At 44.7% G+C, this 22376-nt stretch overlaps 1 protein-coding gene across 1 annotated transcript in view; it reads right to left on the bottom strand.

Annotated features, from left to right (window-relative positions):
* The window catches only part of ADAM9 (ADAM metallopeptidase domain 9), a 51842-nt gene that overhangs the window by 8177 nt on the left and 21289 nt on the right, over positions 1-22376 (bottom strand). The window contains exons 4-17 of the mRNA XM_026657460.1: positions 21792-21846; positions 21448-21524; positions 20319-20508; positions 17379-17444; positions 16770-16841; positions 15782-15951; positions 14381-14462; positions 10921-11054; positions 9063-9234; positions 8838-8930; positions 8357-8552; positions 7733-7838; positions 6762-6945; positions 5804-5884 (exon numbers count right to left, since the gene is read on the bottom strand). Coding sequence (XP_026513245.1) covers positions 5804-5884; positions 6762-6945; positions 7733-7838; positions 8357-8552; positions 8838-8930; positions 9063-9234; positions 10921-11054; positions 14381-14462; positions 15782-15951; positions 16770-16841; positions 17379-17444; positions 20319-20508; positions 21448-21524; positions 21792-21846 — 1678 coding nt within the window. The remainder of the gene's footprint in view (positions 1-5803; positions 5885-6761; positions 6946-7732; positions 7839-8356; positions 8553-8837; positions 8931-9062; positions 9235-10920; positions 11055-14380; positions 14463-15781; positions 15952-16769; positions 16842-17378; positions 17445-20318; positions 20509-21447; positions 21525-21791; positions 21847-22376) is intronic.

The raw sequence follows: 22376 nt of genomic DNA, 5'->3' as shown, positions 1-22376 counted from the left end.
CCCTCAGGCGGTAACAACATGATGGTCCCTGCAGATATTCCACTGTAGGTGTCTCCCAAGCAGTATTCAGTGAAGAGGACGGTGAAAGGAATGCTGCACCATCGACTGCAGGACCACTATAATGAAGGAGGTGTCTGCAGAAGAGGCTTGTATCAGGGTATAATGTCTAGTAAAGGTGTGAAGAGCCCCATACTGCCACTCTACAGATCTCCAGGAGTGGAGCACCCTGAAGAGAAGCCACGGAAGCAGCCAGGGCTCTGGTCAAGTGAGCCCTCAGGCTGTGAGGAGAAAGTCCCTGCAAGATCACAGGAAAGGCACATGCAACCAGAAATGGATTTGGAATGTCTGTGCGGATATTGCTCCTCCTTTTGTTTGCTCAGCAATGGAAACAAAGTCTCGGAGATTTCTGGAAATCTTTGCAGGTGGAAAGCTGAGGCTTGACGGAGATCCAGAGAATGGAGCTTACTGTCTTCTCTGGTGGCATGAGGTTCTGGGTAGAAGACAGGGAGCTGTATTTATGACTTGGTGAATGGGAAATTCAGAGGGAACCTTTGGAATGAACTTGGGCTGTAACCTCAAGGAGACCTTCCCCCAGTGGAACACCATAGGGGGAAAGCCCATCATAAAGGCCCCGAGCTCACCCACTCTTCTGGCAGTGGTGATTACAGTCAGGAAGGCCACCACAGACAGGTGAAGAAAGAAACAGGCCAATGGTTCACAGGGAGGATTCATGAGTGTTGACAAAACCAGGTTGAGGTCCCAAGCTGGCCTTGGTTTCTGTGCGGGGGATAGGTTCCAGTAAGGTCTTTCAGAAACCTTACGATCATAGGGTGGGCAAAGGTTGAATAGCTATCACTGGCTGATAGAACGCGTTAAACACAGCCAAATGCACACACAGAACAGAGACAGGCCTGAGTCTTTGAGGGAAAGAAGGAATTCTGAGATGACAGGGATGTCCAAATCCTTGGGTATGCAATGAAGTTGACACCACACAGAAAATCTCCTCCATTTAGCTCAGGGGTGGACAAACTTTTTGGCCCGAGGGCCACATCGGGGTTGTGCAACTGTATGGAGGGCCAGGTAGGGAAGGCTGTGCCTCCCCAAACAGCCTGGCCCCCCGCCCCCATCCGCCCCTCCCTCTTCCCGCCCCCTGACTGCTCCCCTCAGAACCTCCAACCCATCCAATCCCCCCTGCTCCTTGTCCCCTGACCGCCCCCTCCCGGGACCCCTGCCCCCTATCCAACCCCCTTGCTCCCTTGTCCCCTGACTGCCCCAACCCCTATCCACACCCCCACCCCTTTACAGCCCCCCCGGGACTCCCACCCCCTATCCAACCGCCCTCTGCTCCTCATCCCCTGCCCACCCCCTCCCGGGACCCCCCGCCCCTAACTGTCCCCCGGGATCCCACCCCCTTATCCAATCCCCCTTGCTCCCTGTCCCCTGACTGCCCTCCCGACCCCTATCCACATTCCCGCCCCCTGACAGGCCCCCCGGGACTCCCACTCCCAACCCTCCCTGTTCCCCATCCCCTGACCGCCCCCCCAGAATCTCTGCCCCATCCAACCGCCCCCTCCTTCCTGACTGCCCCCCAGAACCTCCCGCTCCCTTACCCAACCCCTCGGGCTCCCCGCCCCCATACCAGGACCAGGAGCTCGCAGCCACGACACCCGGCCAGAGCCAGCTGCACTCCCCACACTGCCCAGCAGGAGCAGCGGGCCAGAGTGCAGCCCGCGCGGCGGCATGGCTGCCGGGGAAGGGAGACAGCAGGGGAGGGGCCGGGGACTAGGCTCCCCAGCCGGGACCTCAGGGGCCAGGCAGGATGGGCCCGCGGGCCGGATGTGGCCCGCGGGCCACGTCTGATTTAGCTGCATAGCATCATTTCATAGATTTTCCTGCTATTATTGAGGATGGATCGTACCTCCTTGGAACACACTCTCGTTAAGCTCGTTATCCATCCAAATACCAGGCTGTTAGATAGAGGGATGCTCGGTTGGGATGGTTGGTCCTGCCTCTGTTCTGTGTTAGCAGGTTCAGAAACGGTCGGATTCCTATGCATGGGAGCATTAGCATCTGGAGGATGCTGGTGAACCAAAACTGCCTCAGCTAGTAGGGTGCCACAAGAATCACTCATACTCTGTCCTGCTTAATTTTTAATCTAGGACTCAGGGCCAGTGATGCAGTACTAAACTGAATAGTACTGGAACCCTGGTTTTGCATGTTGTGGAACCTGTCCTCAGGTAAGTAAGCTGTGCCTGAAATCGAATTCAGAGTTGCGCCGATCAATTCCGTACCTTGTTCTGGAACTAAAATGGACTTTTCTAGGTTTACTGGACATTTCTGTTGCTGCTCTGGTATGGAACCAATGGTGCAGCCAGCAAATCGCTCCCTCCTCCTCTCTCTTGCCAGTGTTGGGGATGGTCCCACCCCTTCCTGCAGCTGGCTGTTTAGGAGAACTCGATCTTTAGCACCGACAGATTGGACCAATGGTCCCCATGAGTTCCTAACACACCCAATACGAGGGTGCAGCATCTCACCCATTTGGAAGGTGGGGGGGGATGACGACCGGGAAGTGGGGGGCAGTCTTCTTATTAGAGGCTTTAGGAAGGGATCTTTACTATTTCTTACCCTCCTCCCATCTCTTCCTAGAATCTCTAGGCTTGGCATCTGATGGTCCAGAGCTGGGAAGTATCTGGCCAGGAGGTGCACTACTACGTGACTCCTGTCGATGAATGGGGAGCGAGAGCAGGGGTCTGACAACCAGATTGGGAGCATATGAACTGCTCCATTAACTGTCTATGAAGCCAAAAATTGCGGGATTGCCAGGTTTGAAATGAATGGCAAATATTGGGATTAGGGGGATTCTCCAAAGTAATATCCACAGAAATCATGAAGATCACTCACTGGGAAGACCAAGAGGCAGGCCACACCAGATTTGAAGCCTGGGATCTTAGGCATGCTAAGAACCCCAAACGTTAGGATTAGGAAGGGGGTGATGAGGATGGAGAAAAAAACCTTAGACCCCCAAAATACTAGCTAACTACTAAAACACCAAAACTAGCTAGCTAGGGGGGGGAAAAACTATTTACACAATGGAAGCTAAAATTTTAGCAGGAATGCTAGAGAAGGTGCAGACTCTGAGGAGTTCAGCCCCAGACCACGAGCCATAGAGAGGAACTGGAGGGCATCCCCTAATGCCCTTGGTTCAGAGCACGAGGAGGCACAAGCGTGACCAATGCACACTACTAGCATGAAGTGTCTGGTCTCAAAGTGCATGTGTGCCCCACAGTGGAATACACACATAGGAACCATCACTTGAAGAAGAGCTAGTACTTGGTTTCTATACACAGCATCTAGAATCTTTCCTCACAACCTGCTCAATATGATCTTAAAACCAGAGCAGTTGTACTGGACTGAGAGCTGTCCTTGGTGCAGCAGTAGGTTGTGAAATGCTCCCACTCCCTCTAAGCCACCCCCTCCAAGACCATCATTCCAGCAGCAAATGACACTGTAGCAAAGGAAGGCTGTGAGATAAACGCCCAAGTTAAAAACACATGTTGGGTTTTCTATACATTTGTGAAGCACGGGGACATTATTTGCTGACAAGCCAACGTTTCTATTAGTCCAGCACAGGGAAGAAATAAAAAACAAACAAAACTAGGAAGGGGGGAAATGGAGAAACAAAACTCCCAAACTGTTAAAGTGAACTGCAACATAATAGGATATTGTATTTGTTAAATCTCAAAGATTAAATACAACTTTAAGCAAGAGTCAGTTGGGAAGCCGCCATCTTGAATCTGATTAAATAGAGAAGGACTGAGAATGCAGAAACAGTTGCAATGTATGAAAAAGAAGAGGAGTTTAATTTAAAAAGAACTAAAAATCCCCAAACCCATGCCCTTCAGACGCTTTAGCCACTGTTACAGTAACCCAGAGTACTAGAACTTCTCTTCTAACAGTGAAAGTCCCTGCTTTCCAATCGGTTCTGCATTCTCATGCCTATTCTGAACCAGACAACTGCACTTTCAGCAGCAAGTGCTATGCTTTATCAATACAAAGGCAGCTTCCGCTTCCGCTTCCACTTCCACGACGAGGGTTATAGTTATGTAGCCAGTGAGATAGTGGCAGACATTTCTAGAAACTGTTTAAAAAATTCGTTATAATGTTCATTTTTATACATAGATTTATTTTTGTTCAGTAAGTGTGTATCTAAGATGTAACAGTTAGTCTCTGAGGTTTTCATAGATTTTAAGGCCAAATGGCACCACTGTGATCACCTAGTCTGACCCTGTACGTAAAATATGCCAGAGAATTTCACCCAGTAATTCCTGCATGCAGCACAATAATTTATGGGTGAGCTAGAGCATTTTTTAAAATCAAGATTGAGCATCGTTCTAAAAGTTTTCAAGTGCTGGAAAATCCATCACATCCCTTAAGGTAGTTGTTCCAATGGTTAATTACCCTCATTGTTAAAATTTTGCATCTTATTTTCCTTCAGTGTCCATTCACAATAGTAATCAAACTATGCTGGCCAGACTGGGTTTAAACCTGTTTAAATGCTGTTTTTCCAGAGTTTTATAAACTCTGTTTAAATAAAATCATTTCTGGACTACGCAGCCTATAAGCAGTTGTATTAAAAGAAACATTTTTGTAAACAGTAATGCTTGGGTTATACTAGCCAGACAAAACATTGTACTAAAACCTGTTCAGCTCACATTATTTAATAACCAGTGAAGATGGAACATCAAGGTGACTTTCATGTTAACCGCACAGAAAAGCAACTTCTCATAATAAAGCCCGCCCTTTAGGGCTTTCAAACAAAAAGTAGTGTTTCTACATTAAACAGCTTTCTGTTAGTTCAGGAGTGGGCAAACTTTTTGGCCCGAGGGCCACATCTGGGTATGGAAATTGTATGGCGGGCCATGAATGCTCACGAAATTGTGGATTGTGCGGGAGGGGGTGCGGGCTCTGGGGATGAAGGGTTTGGGGATGCAAGAGGGTGCTCCAGGCTCGGACCGATGGGTTTGGAGGGCAGGAGGGGGATCAGGGCTGGGGCAGTTGTTTGGGGCACAGGAGGGGGCCAGGGGTGCAGGTTCTGGGCGGCACTTACCTCAAGCAGCTCCCAGAAGCAGCGGCATGTCCCCCCTCCGGCTCCTATGTGGAGGTGCGGCCAGGAAGCTCTGCACACTGCCCTGTCTGCAGGTGCCGCCCCTGCAGCTCCCATTGGCCGTGGTTCCCGGCCAATGGAAGCTGCAGGGATGGTGCTTGGGGCGGGGGCTGCGTGTGGAGCCTCCTGGCTGCCCCTACGCACAGGAGCCAGAGGGGGGACATGCCACTGCTTCTGGGAGCCAGCAAAGTGGGGCAAGCCCCTTACTCCACTCCCCGGCTGGAGTGCCAGAGCAGGGCAAGCCCCAGACCCTGCTCCCCGGCGGGAGCTTGAGGGACAGATTAAAACATCTGGAGGGCCGGACGCGGCCCCCGGGCCGTAGTTTGCCCACCCCCGTTAGTTACATTCTTTAGGTAGTGATCAATGAAAGGTTTGTAGCACTAAAACAGCTAATTATTAAACAAGTTACTGGGCTCAATACAGAGGTGAGTGAAATTCCATAAAACGAAGTCAGACTAGATGATATAGTGGTCTGTTCACACCTTAAAAATCAATGAATCTGAGCTTTCTTACTGAAGAGCATCCCGAGAAAATGATATTGCCCAATATGAGAAATACCCAAGAAATACTGCAGGACTTTCAGGGAGCATTCAGACCAGGATGGATCAGAATAGAAAGGCACCTTTATGCCTGACTTACCCCATGTCCATGGCATTTTTTCTCCACATCGCAGTCATAGTTCAGAACAGAGACACTTACACACTGGAAGTGCCTACAGATCTAGGGAAGTAAAAAGAAACAAGATGACCCCCAATCCAAATAAGATGGTTTTGAACCAACTAATATTACCACCTCCACCCTTCCTCCCCTCCCGTTCTCCAACCCGTTTTACCCTGGACTCTTGCTCAGTGTATGAGTTCGCTGCCTGTACTACTTCCACGCTACCTTCAATTAGTGCTGCACAGCAAGCTCACACCACTTGGAGAATGCACACTCTTCTCTCACCCTGGAAGCTTTAAGTCTGATATAAACTTGTTTGCTATAATAAGGAATTCATAAGGTTTGTTGCAAATGAGCTGCATTTTCATCTAAAATCCTTCCCACAAGGTCTTAATACAGAGCAGTAGTATCAGAATCATCCATGGTGCAAATGTACAGATAGCAAGGTACCATACCACTGCCAGGGAAGAGTTCGGAGCAGCCCCTATGCTGAACTATAGAAGGAAATAGTTGTGTCTCCTTTTCAGCCAGCTTGATAATTACAATGTATGGACGCAGACCTGAATTTCCACCCGTTGCCTGAAAAGCAGTTTTTGTATAGCTAGTTCTTCTTGATCACCGATTTCCAGAGATCGTGGGTCTTAACCGAACTTAACACTTGCTTTTGTTTCTTCTAAAAAGAACTTCCCTTTAAAGGAATTAATTCACAGAGTCCATTTCCAGGGAGAGTGTTACTCAGTTAGTGTTGGGGAACGAGGAGATGGGGAAGTAATGAATTGTTAAGTTTGGCATTAGTTGCATGCACCAACATGAAGGTGAATTAATATGTATGTGTATGCATGTAAACAAGGAGCTGCAGATGATATACACACATCTAACAAGTCATTTAGGTTTTATCCTAGGAATATTTTAAAGTTATTAATTTGTTATTGCTTACTTTTCCAGTATTACATTTTGTGCCTTCATTCACCATTCCAGGATCTGGAACATCTGATCCTAGCTGGAAATCCACACCCCAACATGTATTGCCTCTGATGGGGGTTTGAATAATTGCAGGTTCAATCCCAAAAACAGGCATGGTTTTCACATTCTCACACTGCAGCTTCCCACACATGGCATTCCTACAACAACAGTATAATTTAAGAACTGTTATGGTTCTGGTGTTTAATTCATATAGAGGAAAGGATCTTTCTGGCCTTCCTTTCCTAATGGACAATTATTAAAGATCACATGAGATACACTCCCAAATACTAACATCACGCTGAAGTGAAGAGCAGAACAAGAGTGAGCTGTACATCAGTCTAAAACCATGAGGACATGGATTTATGCCTGCTGTTGGCAAAAGTTTGTGATCCTCAAACAAAAGCAAATACACCCCTGCAGCACCGCTATGTAGCTAATGAGGAAAAAAAAAGTCCGCAAAAGAGCATGTCTACATGACACCATTATGCATAGTGCTTAGGGTAGCAAAAGAACAATACAATGCAGGTTCGTTATTTCCAAGATGCCTCTTTTTCTATATTAATTTATTAAACTTTGCAGCAAAAATTGTTTGAAAATTCATGCCCATTTAGATAAAGACTAATATTATAATAGAGTTATAAAGTAATTTGAAAATTTTTGTCCATTTATGTATTTGTAACCTAAGCTCCAATAACCCAGATTCAAAATTTAAGGCTTTAAAAGAACTTTTCTAAGCTACTTTATTTTGGTTTTTGAAAGACACACAGAGCATCAGTGAAGGTAGATTATGGGGCAGTGTGTGTCTATGACAAATCTCTATTGCCAAGTTCTGCTATGTATAAAGATTTGACAGCTGGCTAATTCTAAGGCATCTCAACGTGGATTTTTGGAGACTTCCTGAATGATACCTATTATGCATTCCCTCCTTCGTTAAACCCAACTCACCAGCTGGAACACTTTTTGTAGTCATGGCCATGGTAACCACAGTTGCCAAATCTGTCACCTTTGGAATTCACTTCAGCAAAACAAATGTTAGGGGCAGCCTTTGCTCCTGCAAAGATAGAGGGGGAACCAGGTCAGCTAACAGAGAGTTAGAAAAGCATCTCACATTGTGCACATACTTCTCTCTAGCCCCCAAAAACCATGTCGCATCTGCAGCCTGAATAATCGGAAAGTTTGACCAAAATACACAAACGGGGTAAAACTGTTGGTCCAGATAGGTTCCAAGCTAACAGTACTGAGAGAAAATACAGTCACTTAGAAAGAATTATTATTAGCTGGACATTAAGTCTTGATGAATAGATTTAGCCTTATAAATAGAATCTGACAACATGAGTGTATCATAGCAAGGAAATTAGTAGTACTTGAATCCATAGCACCACAATGAATTTTATGGCACAATAAAAGTTAATTCGTCATAAATACCAGAAATATTTAAAATCCTTTGCCAATTCCGGCTGGTCTTTTCTTATAGACTAAAAAAACCTAAAATCCATATTTGTTAAACAAATTGGGTGTTTTCTCTCTTTTAGCCATGGCCCTCCGAAACGTTACAATCATCATCCTTACTTGAGCCGAAGATAGCCTGACACTGCGCATCGTAGTACTGGCAAACCCCATTGTAACAATAAGCTTCATCATTCTGGCACGGGTACCCATTCTGAACAGTGACGTCTTGCTGACAGAACTGGGAGGTCCCATTGCAGTACTCTGGGAGATCACATTCATTGGTACTTGCCCGGCACACAGTGCCTCCTGGAAGAAACTGGAAGGGGCGGAAAAAGGAAAAATAAAATCCCAAGCGAAGATCTAAAAAGCCATACATCAACATACATTCTGAAAATAAATCCAAAAACGGCCTAACAAACTGAACATGCACTTTGCTGAAGTCACCCTTTTGTGCTGGAAACATGCAAAAACCTTCCCAGCTCAGCAGAGACTATTTCCCTCCTGGACCCACTAATCAAGCCCGGCATTCCTTTTTCCTCAGAGTCAGTGGAGAATGCTTTAAGACATGAGATTCTTCCAACACCATCCTGGGATCTCTTACCCGACATTTTTTACAGCAGTCGCCATACGCACATTCAGCCCCTGCTCGGAGTTTGCAAGTATCTGATTCACAGCAAGGATCACTTTCGCATTCCTGTAAATTAAAGCAGTAAGAGTAATTCAGTGAATGATAAAGAATCATATCTGACCCCTGCAGAAATGCAGGCAGTCTGCATTTAACATAGAGTCATGTGAGCAACATTGGTGAACTGTCCCAGTTACTAACCTTTGGTGAACCACAGTCACACTCCTCCCCAGCATCCACCAACTTGTTGCCACAAAATGGGATGCTATAGGTCTCATCAGGGTTGGGAACGTTAAGCAGGCAGCTTCCACCTTTGTTCAGAGTTAACTTCTCAAAGTCTTCTGCACTGCAGCTGCTGAAATTTCTGGACCCTCTGCAACAGAGTATTAGCCATTCTTTACACTATGTCTACTTAGGAGTTCTTCTTGACCAGCATTCCTGTGCAATAAAGAGTCAGTCTAGCATTGCCCCTGCACCCAGAACACCCCCACAAGCCCCTGTGAATCCAGATCCCACACATACCTGGATCCCCCACTGAGCCACCTGCACCCAGACTGCCCCACACAGAACGCTCTCAAGCCACACCTGGATCCCCCCCACACTACACCCCTCCACACTTGGATCCTGCCTGCCCACACATGGTGCACCTGGCACGGGACAGGGCCCTGGGGTGTTTCTGGTGCAGGCCCGATGTCATAAACATACAGCTAAGGGTAGCATAAAATCCTTCCTTTACCTGTAAAGGGTTAAGAAGCTCAGATAACCTGGTTGGCACCTGACCAGAAGAACCAATGGGGAAAAAAAAGATACTTTAACGCATTTTCTTACTATTACTTATTACTGCTGCCACCATGTCAGGGTTCCCTCCCCACTTTGAACTTTGGGGTACAGATGTGGGGACCCGTATGAAAAACCTCCTAAGCGTATTTCTACCAGCTTAGGGTTAAAACTTCCCCAAGGCACAAATTTCTTTTTTGCCCTTGGCATCGCTGCCACCACCAAGTGATTCAAACAAACATTCAGGGAAGGCCAATTGGAGCCCTACCTTCCCCAAAATATCCCCCCAAGCCCCTGCACCCCCTTTTCTGGGGAGGCTTGTGAATAATATTCTAACCAATTGGTTAAAAAGTGAGCACAGATCAAACCCCCTGGGTCTTTAGGACCCTGAAAAACAATTAGGTTTTTAAAAAAAGTTTACTTAAAAAAAGAAAAAAGAATCACCTTTGTAAAATCAGGATGGAAGATAACTTTACAGGGTAACAAAAAGATTTAAAACACAGAGGATTTTCCCTCTAGGCAAAACTTTAAAGTTACAAAAACAGGGATAAACCTCCCTCTTAGCACAGGGAAAATTTACAAGCTAAAACAAAAGATACTTTAAACGCATTTTCTTACTATTACTTACTATTTTTGTAATATTAGATGTATTATTTTAGTAGGAGCTGGATTACTTGCTTGGTCTTTTTCTTTGTTTTCCGAGAGAACACCCACAGAGCACAAAACAAAGCCTTTTTCCCTCCCCAGATTTGAAAGTATCTTTTTTTCCCATTGGTTCTTCTGGTCAGGTGCCAACCAGGTTATCTGAGCTTCTTAACCCTTTACAGGTAAAGGAGGGATTTTATGCTACCCTTAGCTATATGTTTATGACATCCGGTCTTTGCGCTGTGTCAGGGTTGGGTGCAGCCTCACCGTTAAGTCCATTTCCTGGGGAGGGGAGCTGCACAGTGATCTCCCACCAGCACCTGTGGCCTGTGCTCCCCAATGCCATGCTGGAGCCTCCACATTTATTTGACAAATAAAATTTGAAGAATTTTAAAATACTGTGTGCAGAATTTTTAATGTTTTGGTGCAGAATGCCATCAGGAGACGCAGGTGAGCTTAGTCCACTTTAAGTGGACAGCCTAGTTTATTCTGCATTAATTTCACGTGTCGATAACCCCTAATATTTGCCTTCCTCCTAAGCATGTTGTGAAAATTAATTAACTGTTTATAAGAATGCTTTGAATAGTAACTGTGTCCTATAAATCCTCCAACCTGGCATAAAGGGAAAATTACTTACGATGCTCCAGAGTTCATAATACAGCTTTCTGCTCCACATTGACAAACTCTTTCATCATCATGGTTCATTCCCAGATTATGACCCAGCTCATGAGCCATAATTGATGCAAACATCTGCACACTGATTTGCCCAAACTACACAAGAACAAAACAAAAAGAGTGAATTACTGTAGTGTCTGTACTGGGAAGAAGCCAATGTTCCCCAGCCCCTACAGAAACTTCGTACTAGGCTTAGTCACTGCATTAACGTGATCTTCAGAGTTGGGTAACCTAGATGGTTTTTGCTTTCTAAATTGTACGAGTACATAGTTGACCAGTAGATTGGTAATAGGTTATAGAGCCTTGTGTCTCTAGCTCAGGGGTGCGCAAACTTTTTGGCCTGAGGGCCACATCGAGTTTCCAAAATTGTATGGAGGGACGGTTAGGGGAGGCTGTGCCTCCCTGAACAGCCAGGTGTGACCCGGCCCCGCCCCCTAGCCAACACCTCCTGCTTCTCGCCCCCTGACGGCCCCCCCAGGACTCCCGCCCCATCCAACGCCCCCAGGTCCCCTGCCCAACCCCCGCTGCCCCATCCAACCCCTCCTCTCCTTCCTGACTGCCCCCCGGGACCCCTGCCCCCATTCAACCCCCCTATTCCCTGTCCTCTGACTGCCCCGACCCCTATCCACACCCCCGCCCCCCTGACCACCACTCCGAACTCCACTGCCCTCTATCCAACCCCACCGCTCCCTGCCCCCTTACCGCGCTGCCTGGAGCACCAGTGGCTGGCGGCGCTACTGCCGAGCCGTCCAGAGCACCAGGACAGGCAGCTGTGCCGCCCGGCGGGAGCCAGCCACGCCACCGCGCAGCACAGAGCACCGGGTCAGGCCGTGGCCTGGTAAAAGCTCGCAGCCCTGCCGCCCAGAGCATTGCAATGGCAGCGCAGTGAGCTGAGGCTGCATGGGAGGGGGAACAGCTGGGGAGGGGCTGGGGGCTAGCCTCCCGGGCCAGGAGCTTGGGGGCCGGGCAGGAGGGTCCTACGGGCTGCATGTGGCCTGCAGGCCGTAGTTTGTCCACCTCTGACCTAGCTTAATGGTCCTCCAGCTCTGGTCCAGGATCACTGGTGGCCTGTGGAGCACCTTCTTGTCTGTCACCCGGTGCTCTCTCTTCTCTGTTTCTAGCTGCTACTCAGCATTACAGAAGCTAAACTATGTCAAATAACTTACTATTACTTTTCCATACACATCATTCCCAGAGAAGTCATGTGATCATGGATGGGCGGAGTCATCTTCACTCTATTAGATCTGGTGCATATTATGGGAATGTTTGAGAATCTCTGCTCCAAGTCAACAGTTTGAAAGGCAACTCTGGCTAATTTAGTTGCCTACTGAAATAAATTGGGAGATCCCAGTTCAATTTCCACTGGGCACGTATCCACACAACAAAAACCTCAAGGATGTCACTTAGTGTCAATTGTGATCGTTAGCAGAGAAGCTACCTGATCACAGAGACTAAGTGCATGAGGAACAAGAGAGGAACTGAACGCTGCTGCAGCTATGAGGAGTTCTGTTAATTGACTCCTTATTGAAATCTGCTCCTGCCGCTGCTTGTGGAGTGGCTGAAAAGCCCCATCTCCATATTGCTTTAGTTTCTCACAGTCATAGTGCTGTGAATCTCTAATTTTCACAACAGTGATACTGAAGTTACATTGCAGTTTCACGCAACAGGATAGTTGCCTAGCTAAATCCTTGCCCTCTGATTTGGCAGTGCCCTTTGTGAATCCAAAGGTCATGCACAGACTTGGGGATAGATTTCTAGAGCAGCACTCTGCTGTATTAATTTAGATGGAATATATGGGTCCAAAGAGTGAAAGGTGTTAACATAAACCAGGCACTGTCCAACATGAAAACAGCATTAAACAAGGTTCAGAGTGTGGTACATAGAGACCTCAGCCTGCTTAGTACCATGGCACAAGTCCTTTTAATTTTTTGTTAAAGATACAGAAAGGAAGGGAAAACAGTTAAAGCACTTGAAATGTGAAGTTTTAAATAAGACATTCATTTTAACATAATTCCTTTTTCGTCTTCCCTTAAGCTGGGTAAAGTTTTTAGAAAGAGGGAAAAAAACCCTTGTTTGACAAGTCTTTCAGATAGTATGAAAAATGGTAATAACTAACTGTCCTTTCTGGGGGAAAAGAGAAGTTAATTGAGATGGGCTGGAGCGATCATTGTTGCTGTTGTTGTTGAAGTCCAGTCCCGTTTCCTAGAAGGCAAAACAAGACACACACACACACACACAACAAAGGGAGAGAAAAGAACAGCAAAGATAGAAAATGCAGTTTCTGTCTTTGGTGTCGTCTTTCACTTGCAACTTCACAGCTGGAAAAACATAGGTCCAGCACACAGTTTTATTAGCCACTCTGAGACCTGGCAAACTTGTACCAGCATTGGTTTGTTTACAGCACTGCTTTTAGCTGCCTCTTTCTGGTTACAGGCTTACAGCAGTATTGCAAAATATAGCCTTGGCCAGCTAAGCCAGACTTATTAAACAAAAGAGGAAAGAGATAGAAAAAAGAAGGCATAAGGTGGGGAAGGAAAAGAACACACAGGGGGGAGGGGTTAATGACAAACTCTCACATCCCAGGCAGTGCTGGGGATTCAGCCAGAGCTGATGGATGTGGTCAAGTCATCTGGCTACTTCTTTCTGGCCCAGGCTGGTCAGGACATCTTTCAGGATTGGGAAAAAGAAGGTCTGGGGCCCTAGGATACAGTGGAGTTGGCAGCCATGATGGCGAAGCTCGCTCCTTCCTCTTCTCTCCCTTTCAGTCAGCTAGCCCAGTGCTAGCCAGCTTTCCCTAGCAGCCTCTCACTCTCTCTCTTTTTTTTTTTTTAAGGCCCCGCCAATTCGGTCTAGTTTCCGACACACCAATTTTGGTGAATTGATTTCCGGTCCCATACTGTTCTTGTTTACCAGACATGATCTTAACACAGTCCTTGAATTATACCAAAATACCTTTTTGTTTGGACTGATTCAGTCTCTCTCTTTTTGGCACCTTTTCCCCATCAGCATTTGTTAGTACAAGTTATTGTGACATTTTCTGAACTTTCACTTTTTACAGTTGAGCTCGCAATTAGGGTAAATGTGTAGATCCAATTATCACAACAACCCATAGCTCACACTGACTTCAACCAGAGATATGGGGGCTCAGCGCCTCTCAGAAAGGAGCCAGGCCTCTGATACTCAATGCTGCCTGCAAAGGAATGGCATTAACAGCTCCTAGGGTCTTAGAACATGACCTAATCTGGGACTTTGAGTTGCAGTATATACACAAAGGGGAGAGTTAAAGGAGGCAGAAAGCAGCAGCGATTAAGAATTCTCTTGCTTCTAGAGGTTGTCAGATCCTTAATACTGTCTCCCTTTTATATTGAAGATACAGAGTTCACATTAAAGTTTTATTTAAAGGGGTATTAAAGATATCCTACCACATTAATCCCTCCTGCATGGCTTTTGGAGCATACTGTTCCAACATAGGCCATTCCTGCAGTTCCACCAAACCCCTTCTTCCTAAAGCACATTAGAAAGAAAAAAATTAAGGAAGAATCAACATAACTGTGCTGGAGGCATGACAGCCTATAATACAATGACCAGCTGTGCAAGAGCTCAGTGCATCTCTCTGTGCCACATAAAAGCAGTAGTAATACTGCTTCTGCTTTTCAATTATCTAACAGGAAGTACAGTGCTAAGAAAGTATGGCTCATATCAATACCATGCTTTTATTTAGACAATGGTTTGTTTTTTTAAAACTGGGCCCATATAATTTAGAGAGAGTCAATGCCCACTCCACTCCAAAATAAAAATGTAAGTAATATACCAACCCTATTTTTTTCTTTAAGTTTGTATTGTAGTGGCTGCTTTGTTATTCTCCATTAACTTTCCTTTCCTCAGCTTCCCCTCTGAGTCTTTAAATTTTGTTTCTCCAGTGTTCTTCTAGAAAGTCTGAGTGTAATGATACTACAGCATGTACAGTGTTTTACCTTGCATAACAGGCAAGAGTACAGTGAAGACTTAATATCAAACTTTATCAATAATATCAAGCTTTTTTTGTGTGAAATAAATTTGCTGGAAGGAGCTACCTGCCAAGCTGCCTTCTGACACACTGTAGGTTACCAAGCCCCCATCATGTGATTTCAGTACAGTATGCTACAGAGTACTTTAGTAACAAGAATGTCCCAAATGCCGCTTCCAAATATTAAACAAACTCCAGCTTAAGAAAGTGGGTGCTAATAGTGCAACAATGCAAATGTGCTAGTGACCTGGAGAAACACAAGCTAATTCTACACAGAAAGGCTCAAATCATGTAACTAGCTTCTGGATATCGATTACAGAAACAGCTTGTGCTCCACTAAACCACAACATTCAACACTCTACAGCTGTGATAGTTATGGTCTTCAAGGGAAAAGCCCTAGATCTACAAGTCTATCCAATACATGATGTGACAAAGGCTTCTCTGTGAAGTCACCCACAGCTGTGAGCTTTGTAATAAGAGAAATTAAGCAGCATCACGTTCGGAACAACCCAAAAATTGTTCTAATTTTAGTGATATCCCCATTTGTCAGGAACCAGATGTTTGTCTTCTAGTGGGTGGCAGAGGAAGCTTCTGAAAGATGAAACAAGTTGGTGCTGAATGTTCACACTGCTTCAGTAAATAGCATGTGCAGCAGATTGTTTCTGACTGCTCATAGTAAAGCCGTTACCATGGAATCTTCATTGAATGTAACCTTTATGTTTGAAGTTACTAATTAATACAAGTAAGCAAAAAGTCTCCTAGCAAAGCCCTTTCCTAAAATTATTTCTGGATAGGGAAAAAGATTCCCAGCACTTACAGAACAAACTGGGCACTGTCATGTCGTCGACGCGTGACAAGATTCTTCTCTCGCCACTGTACAAAGTTCCCCAGCACATCGCCGGCACTTCCGTCTGTGCTAATCAAGTTTTCGTTCTTCCAGATCTCCAAGCCAACCAGCACGATGCGAATATTTAGCATAATGTACATCTGAAAAGGCAAAGAAAAGGGGAATGCAGAGTGAAGCTGAGGATGGCCAGATATGAGCATGCCATAAGGATAAATCGTTTTTAGTATTATATATAAATCATACTGCCAAAATCTAATTTTTCAGTTTTCCTATGTAATAAGTATGTTAGTTTTCCGAATCGTATATGCCCTGCTATTAAATTTTAGTGGGCTAAAGGACTAGTGCCTATATACCACAGTGATAGGGTGCTATAGAAAAACTGAAGATAGACAAATAGAAAGACTCCTGATCACAAACCAATAGTGTCCCCAGCAAACCAAAGTCAAATTAAAACAGAGCACAACAGATCCATAGTTCGTAAGGCCAGAAGAGACAACTGTGATCATAGTCTGACCTCATCTGGATAATACAGATCACCACATTTCCCTGAATTAATTCCGGCTTCAAAACCAATAGTTATGATTGAACTCAAGAATATCTTTTATAAAAACAAACAATCTTGATTTCAAGATTTCCAGTTATGGAAAATCCACCTCAATCCTTGGTAAATAAATACTACCACCACCTTACAGCTCTCGCTAGCTCCATGGTGAGATGTCGTTGATTCAACGGTAATTCTAAGGGAGGAGTGCTTCCCACTGAATCATCAACATCACTTCCAATAGGACACTGGATTTCCCTTGTTCATCCACTTACTGACAAGGTCCTGACCCTGCTTAGCAGCATTCTGACAAGATAACAGACCAAGGTGGTCAATTTATAAAATTAAACACTTAAGTTGCAAGGCTACAACATTCAATATTATTGCCAATTTAGACACAGTATAGCTTTAACTTACACTATCCAGGTAATTTGCTAGATGCACCATCTCTTCTCTCACAGCAGCTTCACTCCTACCCAACAGCTCATACTGCAAGACAAAGAGGTTTATTAGTGGAAATAAGATGTGATCGACATGATTATAAGACACAAGAGGAAGAATAAGATATTTTAAGTATTATTGTCAGGCTCCAAGTCTCATGTTTGGAAGTTACAGCCTGGAACTGTTGTCAAAAAAAAAAGCACTAGAAGAGGGCAAACTAGTAGGCAGCACCTTTATAGATGCAGTCAGATCATCATCTGTTCAAGAGAGGCAGAACAGGAAGGGAAATATTCTCCTTTGACCATTAGAATCCTTGAATGTAAAGCTCTGACCCTCTGACGTTTTACGGTATATCCTATTTTGCAATGGTAGTAACATTATATATATTTGAATTGTCTAGGTTATGTCTGGTATTGTCTTTTAATAAATCCATTTGTAATAATGAGGCTGAAAGAATGTTTTAATACAGAAAGGTACATTACTCTGCCTTAAAATGTTTTATAATTATTTGGGGTGGGGGTGTTTAAGTTACATCTCCCTCCGCCATAAGCAAAGAACTAAGGAAAAAACAATATATAATCCTACCCTTTCTTTGTCCACAACTATGAACAGCTCCACATATCTTGTCTGGGGAAGTATAGCTCTTTTCCTCTGCAAACAGGAAGAAAAAAAACACATTTTCTTTGTAGTTAACTACAAGTTTACCAAGTTCATCTGTAAAAACAAAGTGAGCTCATCCTAATCCATGCTCATATTTCACACTCAGTAAAATAAGTGCTTTACTAATGTAATCATAGAATCATAGAAGATTAGGGTTGGAAGAGACGTCAGAAGGTCATCTAGTCCAATCCCCTGCTCAAAGCAGGATCTACCCCTACTAAATCATCCCAGCCAGGGCTTTGTCAAGCCAGGCCTTAAAAACCTCTAAGGATGGAGATTCCACCACCTTCCTAGGTAACCCATTCCAGTGCTTCACCACCCTCCTAGTGAAATAGTTTTTCCTAATATCCAACCTAGACCTCCCCCACTGAAACTTGAGACCACTGCTTCTTGTTCTGTCATCTGCCACCTCTATCCTCTTTGGAACCCCCCTTCAGGTAGTTGAAGGCTGCTATCAAATCCCCCCCTCACGCTTCTCTTCTGCAGACTAAATAAGCCCAGTTCCCTCAGCCTCTCCTCATAAGTCACGTGCCCCAGCCCCCTAATCATTTTCGTTGCCCTCCGCTGGACTCTCTCCAATTTGTCCACATCCCTTCTGTAGTGGGGGGGACCAAAACTGCACGCAATACTCCAGATGTGGCCTCAACAGTGTCGAATAGAGGGGAATAATCTCTTCCCTTGATCTACTGGCAATGCTCCTATTAATGCAGCCCAATATGCCGTTAGCCTTCTTGGCAACAAGGGCACATTGTTGACTCATATCCATCTTCTCGTCCACTGTAATCCCCAGGTCCTTTTCTGCAGAACTGCCGCTTAGCCAGTCGGTCCCCAGCCTATAGCAGAGCATGGGGCTCTTCCGTCCTAAGTGCAGGACTCTGCACTTGTCCTTGGTGAACCTCATCAGATTTCTTTTGGCCCAATCCAATTTGTCTAGGTCACTCTGGACCCTATCCATACCTTCTAGCGTATCTACCTCTCCCTCAACTTTAGTGTCATCCACGAACCTGCTGAGGGTGTAATCCACTCCATCCTTCAGATCATTAATGAAAATGTTGAACAAAACCGGCCCCAGGACCAACCCTTGGGGCACTCCGCTTGATACCGGCTGCCAACTAACATTGAGCTGTTGATCACTACCCACTGAGCCTGACGATCTAGCCAGCTTTCTATCCACCTTATAGTCCATTCATCCAATTTATTCTTTTTTAACTTGCTGGCAAGAATATTGTGGGAGACCGTATCAAAAGCTTTGATAAAGTCAAGATATATCACATCCACCGCTTTCCCCATATCCACAGAGCCAGTTATCTCATCATAGAAGGCAATCAGGTTGGTCAGGCATGACTTGCCCTTGGTGAATCCATGTTGACTGTTCCTGATCACCTTCCTCTCCTCCAAGTGCTTCAAAATGGATTCCTTGAGGACCTGCTCCATGATTTTTCCAGGGACTGAGGCTGTAGTTCCCCAGATTCTCCTTCTTCCCTTTTTTAAAGATGGGCACTACATTAGCCTTTTTCCAATCATCCGGGACCTCCCCCGATCGCCACGAGTTTTCAAAGATAATGGCCAATGGCTCTGCAATCACTTCAGCCTACTCCCTCAGCATCCTCAGATGCATTAGATCCAGCCCCATGGACTTGTGCATGTCCAGCTTTTCTAAATAGTCCTTAACCTTTTCTTTCACCACTGAGGACTGCTCACCCCCTCCCCATACTGTGCTGCCCAGTGCAGCAGTCTGGGATCTGGTCTTGGCAGATGTGAAGACCGAGGCAAAAAAAGCATTCAATACTTCAAGCTTTTTCCACATCATCGGTCACTAGGTTGCCTCCTCCATTCAGTAAGAGTCCCACACTTTTCCTGACCTCCTTCTTGTTGCTAACATACCTGTAGAAGCCCTTATTACCCTTCACATCCCTTGCTAGATCCAACTCCAATTGTGCTTTGGCCTTCCTGATTACACCCCTGCATGCTCGAGCAATATTTTTATACTCCTCCCTAGTCATCTGTCCAAGTTTCCACTTCTTGTAAGCTTCCTTTTCGTCTTTAAGCTCACCAAAGATTTCTTTGTTAAGCCAAGCTGGTCGCCTGCCATGTTTGCTATTCTTTCTGCACATCCAAAACACACCCAAAAGACAAAGACAAATAAAAAAACTCATGTGAAGTAATAATTGCTCTGCACATGTTTTTGACTAAAGACTGGCCACATAACCAGTAAGTCCTGCTAAATTTTGAAAGTAAGGGATTGTTTTTATTCCCATTCATGTTTTTTTAGAAAGGCAACGTATACTTCTCTGTAGATGAAGTAGGGAAAATGGCAGTAGCTGTGATAAATATTAATTGTCAGTAGTTGCTAACAAATGCTGTAAAGAGAATAAGCATACATGTTTTTCACATGCCTCACACATTTTATTGCTACCATCTTTTTAGTTCAAATTTAAACTTTAAGTGAAACAAGAAACCCCGAACAAACTTTGTTACTTTGATGGTTATGAGAATGGTGTAACAGTCCCAGTTTCAGCCATCCTCGCTTCTGACATAGAACTCTGCTGATGAGCCTTAGTCCTGACAGCAGCAGTCCTGCCCTCATCATCCCCCGTCATGCAGCTCTGTCAACACTTCTCAATCTATCCTACAGCAACCTTGCTACTTCTTTTGTACTAATACAGCCTGGAGGAAACTGTAACCATTTTGTTCAAATATGATAGACTTATGGAGTTCTTACAGCAGGTAGAAAAATGCCTGAGTCAGAATCCTTAACTGTGGTAAGCTCTGAGAGAAACCTCATACACCATTTCCATCTTATTAGTTGAACAGTCATAAAAGCAATTCCAAATTGCAGTGCAGAGAGGACACTAGAATACTCACTCGCAGCAACTGAGTCATGCTGGGAGGATGCTCATCCTCTGTGTGTTCTCTTTCAGGGGCTGTGTTGTTAACTCCACACATCATGGGCTCCTTCTTCACATTCTCCATTCGATATAAAATGTGTTTGAGGCCAGAGGAGGAATCCATCGGCTCAATTCCATACGTGACATTTTCCACTTGCAGCAGTCCCCTAACAATCGGATTAATACGCATTACCGCCAAGCAACTACTAGACTAAATCCAGAGGCTGCCGTTATCAAGACGTTTGGGAAGGATGGGGGAGGGAACAACAAACATCTTACAGAAAGAAATATAGAACAAATCTAGGCCCCACTCCTGCAGACACTTGTGCGCTGTGCTTAACTTTAAGCATGCAAGCAGCCTCATGACTTCAGTGGAACAATCCACGTGTGCCATGTTAAGCATATTCATAAGAGTTTGCAGTATCGAGGCCTTAAATCATCGACTCTGAAAACAGAAATGTTTCAGTTCAGTTAATGTTGCCATTTACATTTCTGCAACAGCAAAGCAGTAAAGAACAGTGATGTGAATGTCACTAGACAAATCAAGAAAATCCTAAAGGTGCTGAAATTATCTCAGGTCAAAGATTTTTCAAATTAAAGTTGATCATAAAACACTTTAAGTGTCAAGTCTCAGTAAAATTGCTAATCAAGATTTTATTTAAAAACTCCCTAACACTAAAGAATAATTGCATACAATACAAAAATGATCATTTAAATTAACTTTCTATACAAGATTGTAAAAATACTAAGAACTACAGATGAAACAATTTCTGTTGGATTTACTGATGGCTGAACAGTGAAGTCAGTTGTTTTGGAGGGGTGCGGAGGAATTCTGGATTGGAATTTTTGAGGACAAACGGTAGTCACACCAATCAAATAATTTTGTTTTAATCAAAATATTTGTTAGTTTTGTATCAACAAAAGACTTCAAAAACATGATGGTGTTAATTAAACACAATATTCTCATGCAGCCCAGCACCAGCAGATGAAATACAGTTTGGCTCAGAACTAATTAAGTCAACAGGAGAATAAGATTCTGTTTCAGAGAATTGGATTATAACAATGCATAGTTGTGATAACTACATACACAAGAAGAGTTCTGTTACCTGAGTCCAAAGCAAGTGCTGACAGCAACAATGGAATCTGGTATCCCCTCCACATATCCCTGATAGTGGCAGTGTTCCTAAGGGAAAAAATAAAGAAATTAATTATGTATTAGTTCTATACTTACACAATACAACTGACTACAACTGCTGCTGCTATTGTTCACCTTGCTGCACTAACGGTAGGATGAGATCTCCTTCTCTAACCTGAAGAAGTATGTGCATGGGATGGTGCCACACATGTGTTTATCCTCCACACAGGTAAACATGTGGAGTTAATCTAAATACCAGATGCTCTAGGACGCTTGTATTATTATTAAACACAATGAAAGCCAGCCTCCTAGTACTTGCAGGTCCATTTCACAGCCCAACAGGGCCAGCAATTCAGCACTACTGAATTGTCTAAGGGACATCTACACTTAAAACGCTACAGTGGTGTAGCTGCACCATTGTAGCGCTTCAGTGTAGACACTACGTACAAGTCCCCTGTCAGTGTAGGTAGGGCTTAAATTCAGCTGGAGCTGTCTGGAGCAGAGCTCCGGTAAATATTTTCAACCCCCCCTGGAGTTTTCCTGGCATGGGGAGGGCTCTAGGAAATAGGAAGGGGGGGAGGGATAGCTCAGTGGTTTGAGCATTGGCCTGCTAAACCCAGGGTTGTGAGTTCAATCCTTGAGGGGGCCATTTGGGGATTTAGTTGGGAATTGGTCCTGCTTTGAGCAGGGGGTTGGATTAGATGACCACCTGAGGTCCCTGATATTCTATGATTCTATGAAATACTCTATGAGAATTTAAGCCCTGGGTGTAGGTAATCTACCTCCCCAAGAGGTAGCACAGTCTCCACAGGGACTTTGGTCAGCTTAAATACACCACTCAGGCATATGGATTTTTCACACCCCTGAGCAACATAGTTATGGCAACCTAATTTTCTAGTG

Source organism: Terrapene carolina, unplaced genomic scaffold, assembly GCF_002925995.2.
Source record: "Terrapene carolina triunguis isolate 2854851 unplaced genomic scaffold, T_m_triunguis-2.0 Scaffold53, whole genome shotgun sequence".
NCBI classification, from domain to species: Eukaryota; Metazoa; Chordata; order Testudines; family Emydidae; genus Terrapene; species Terrapene triunguis.
This window is presented reverse-complemented; position numbering and strand designations above follow the sequence as displayed.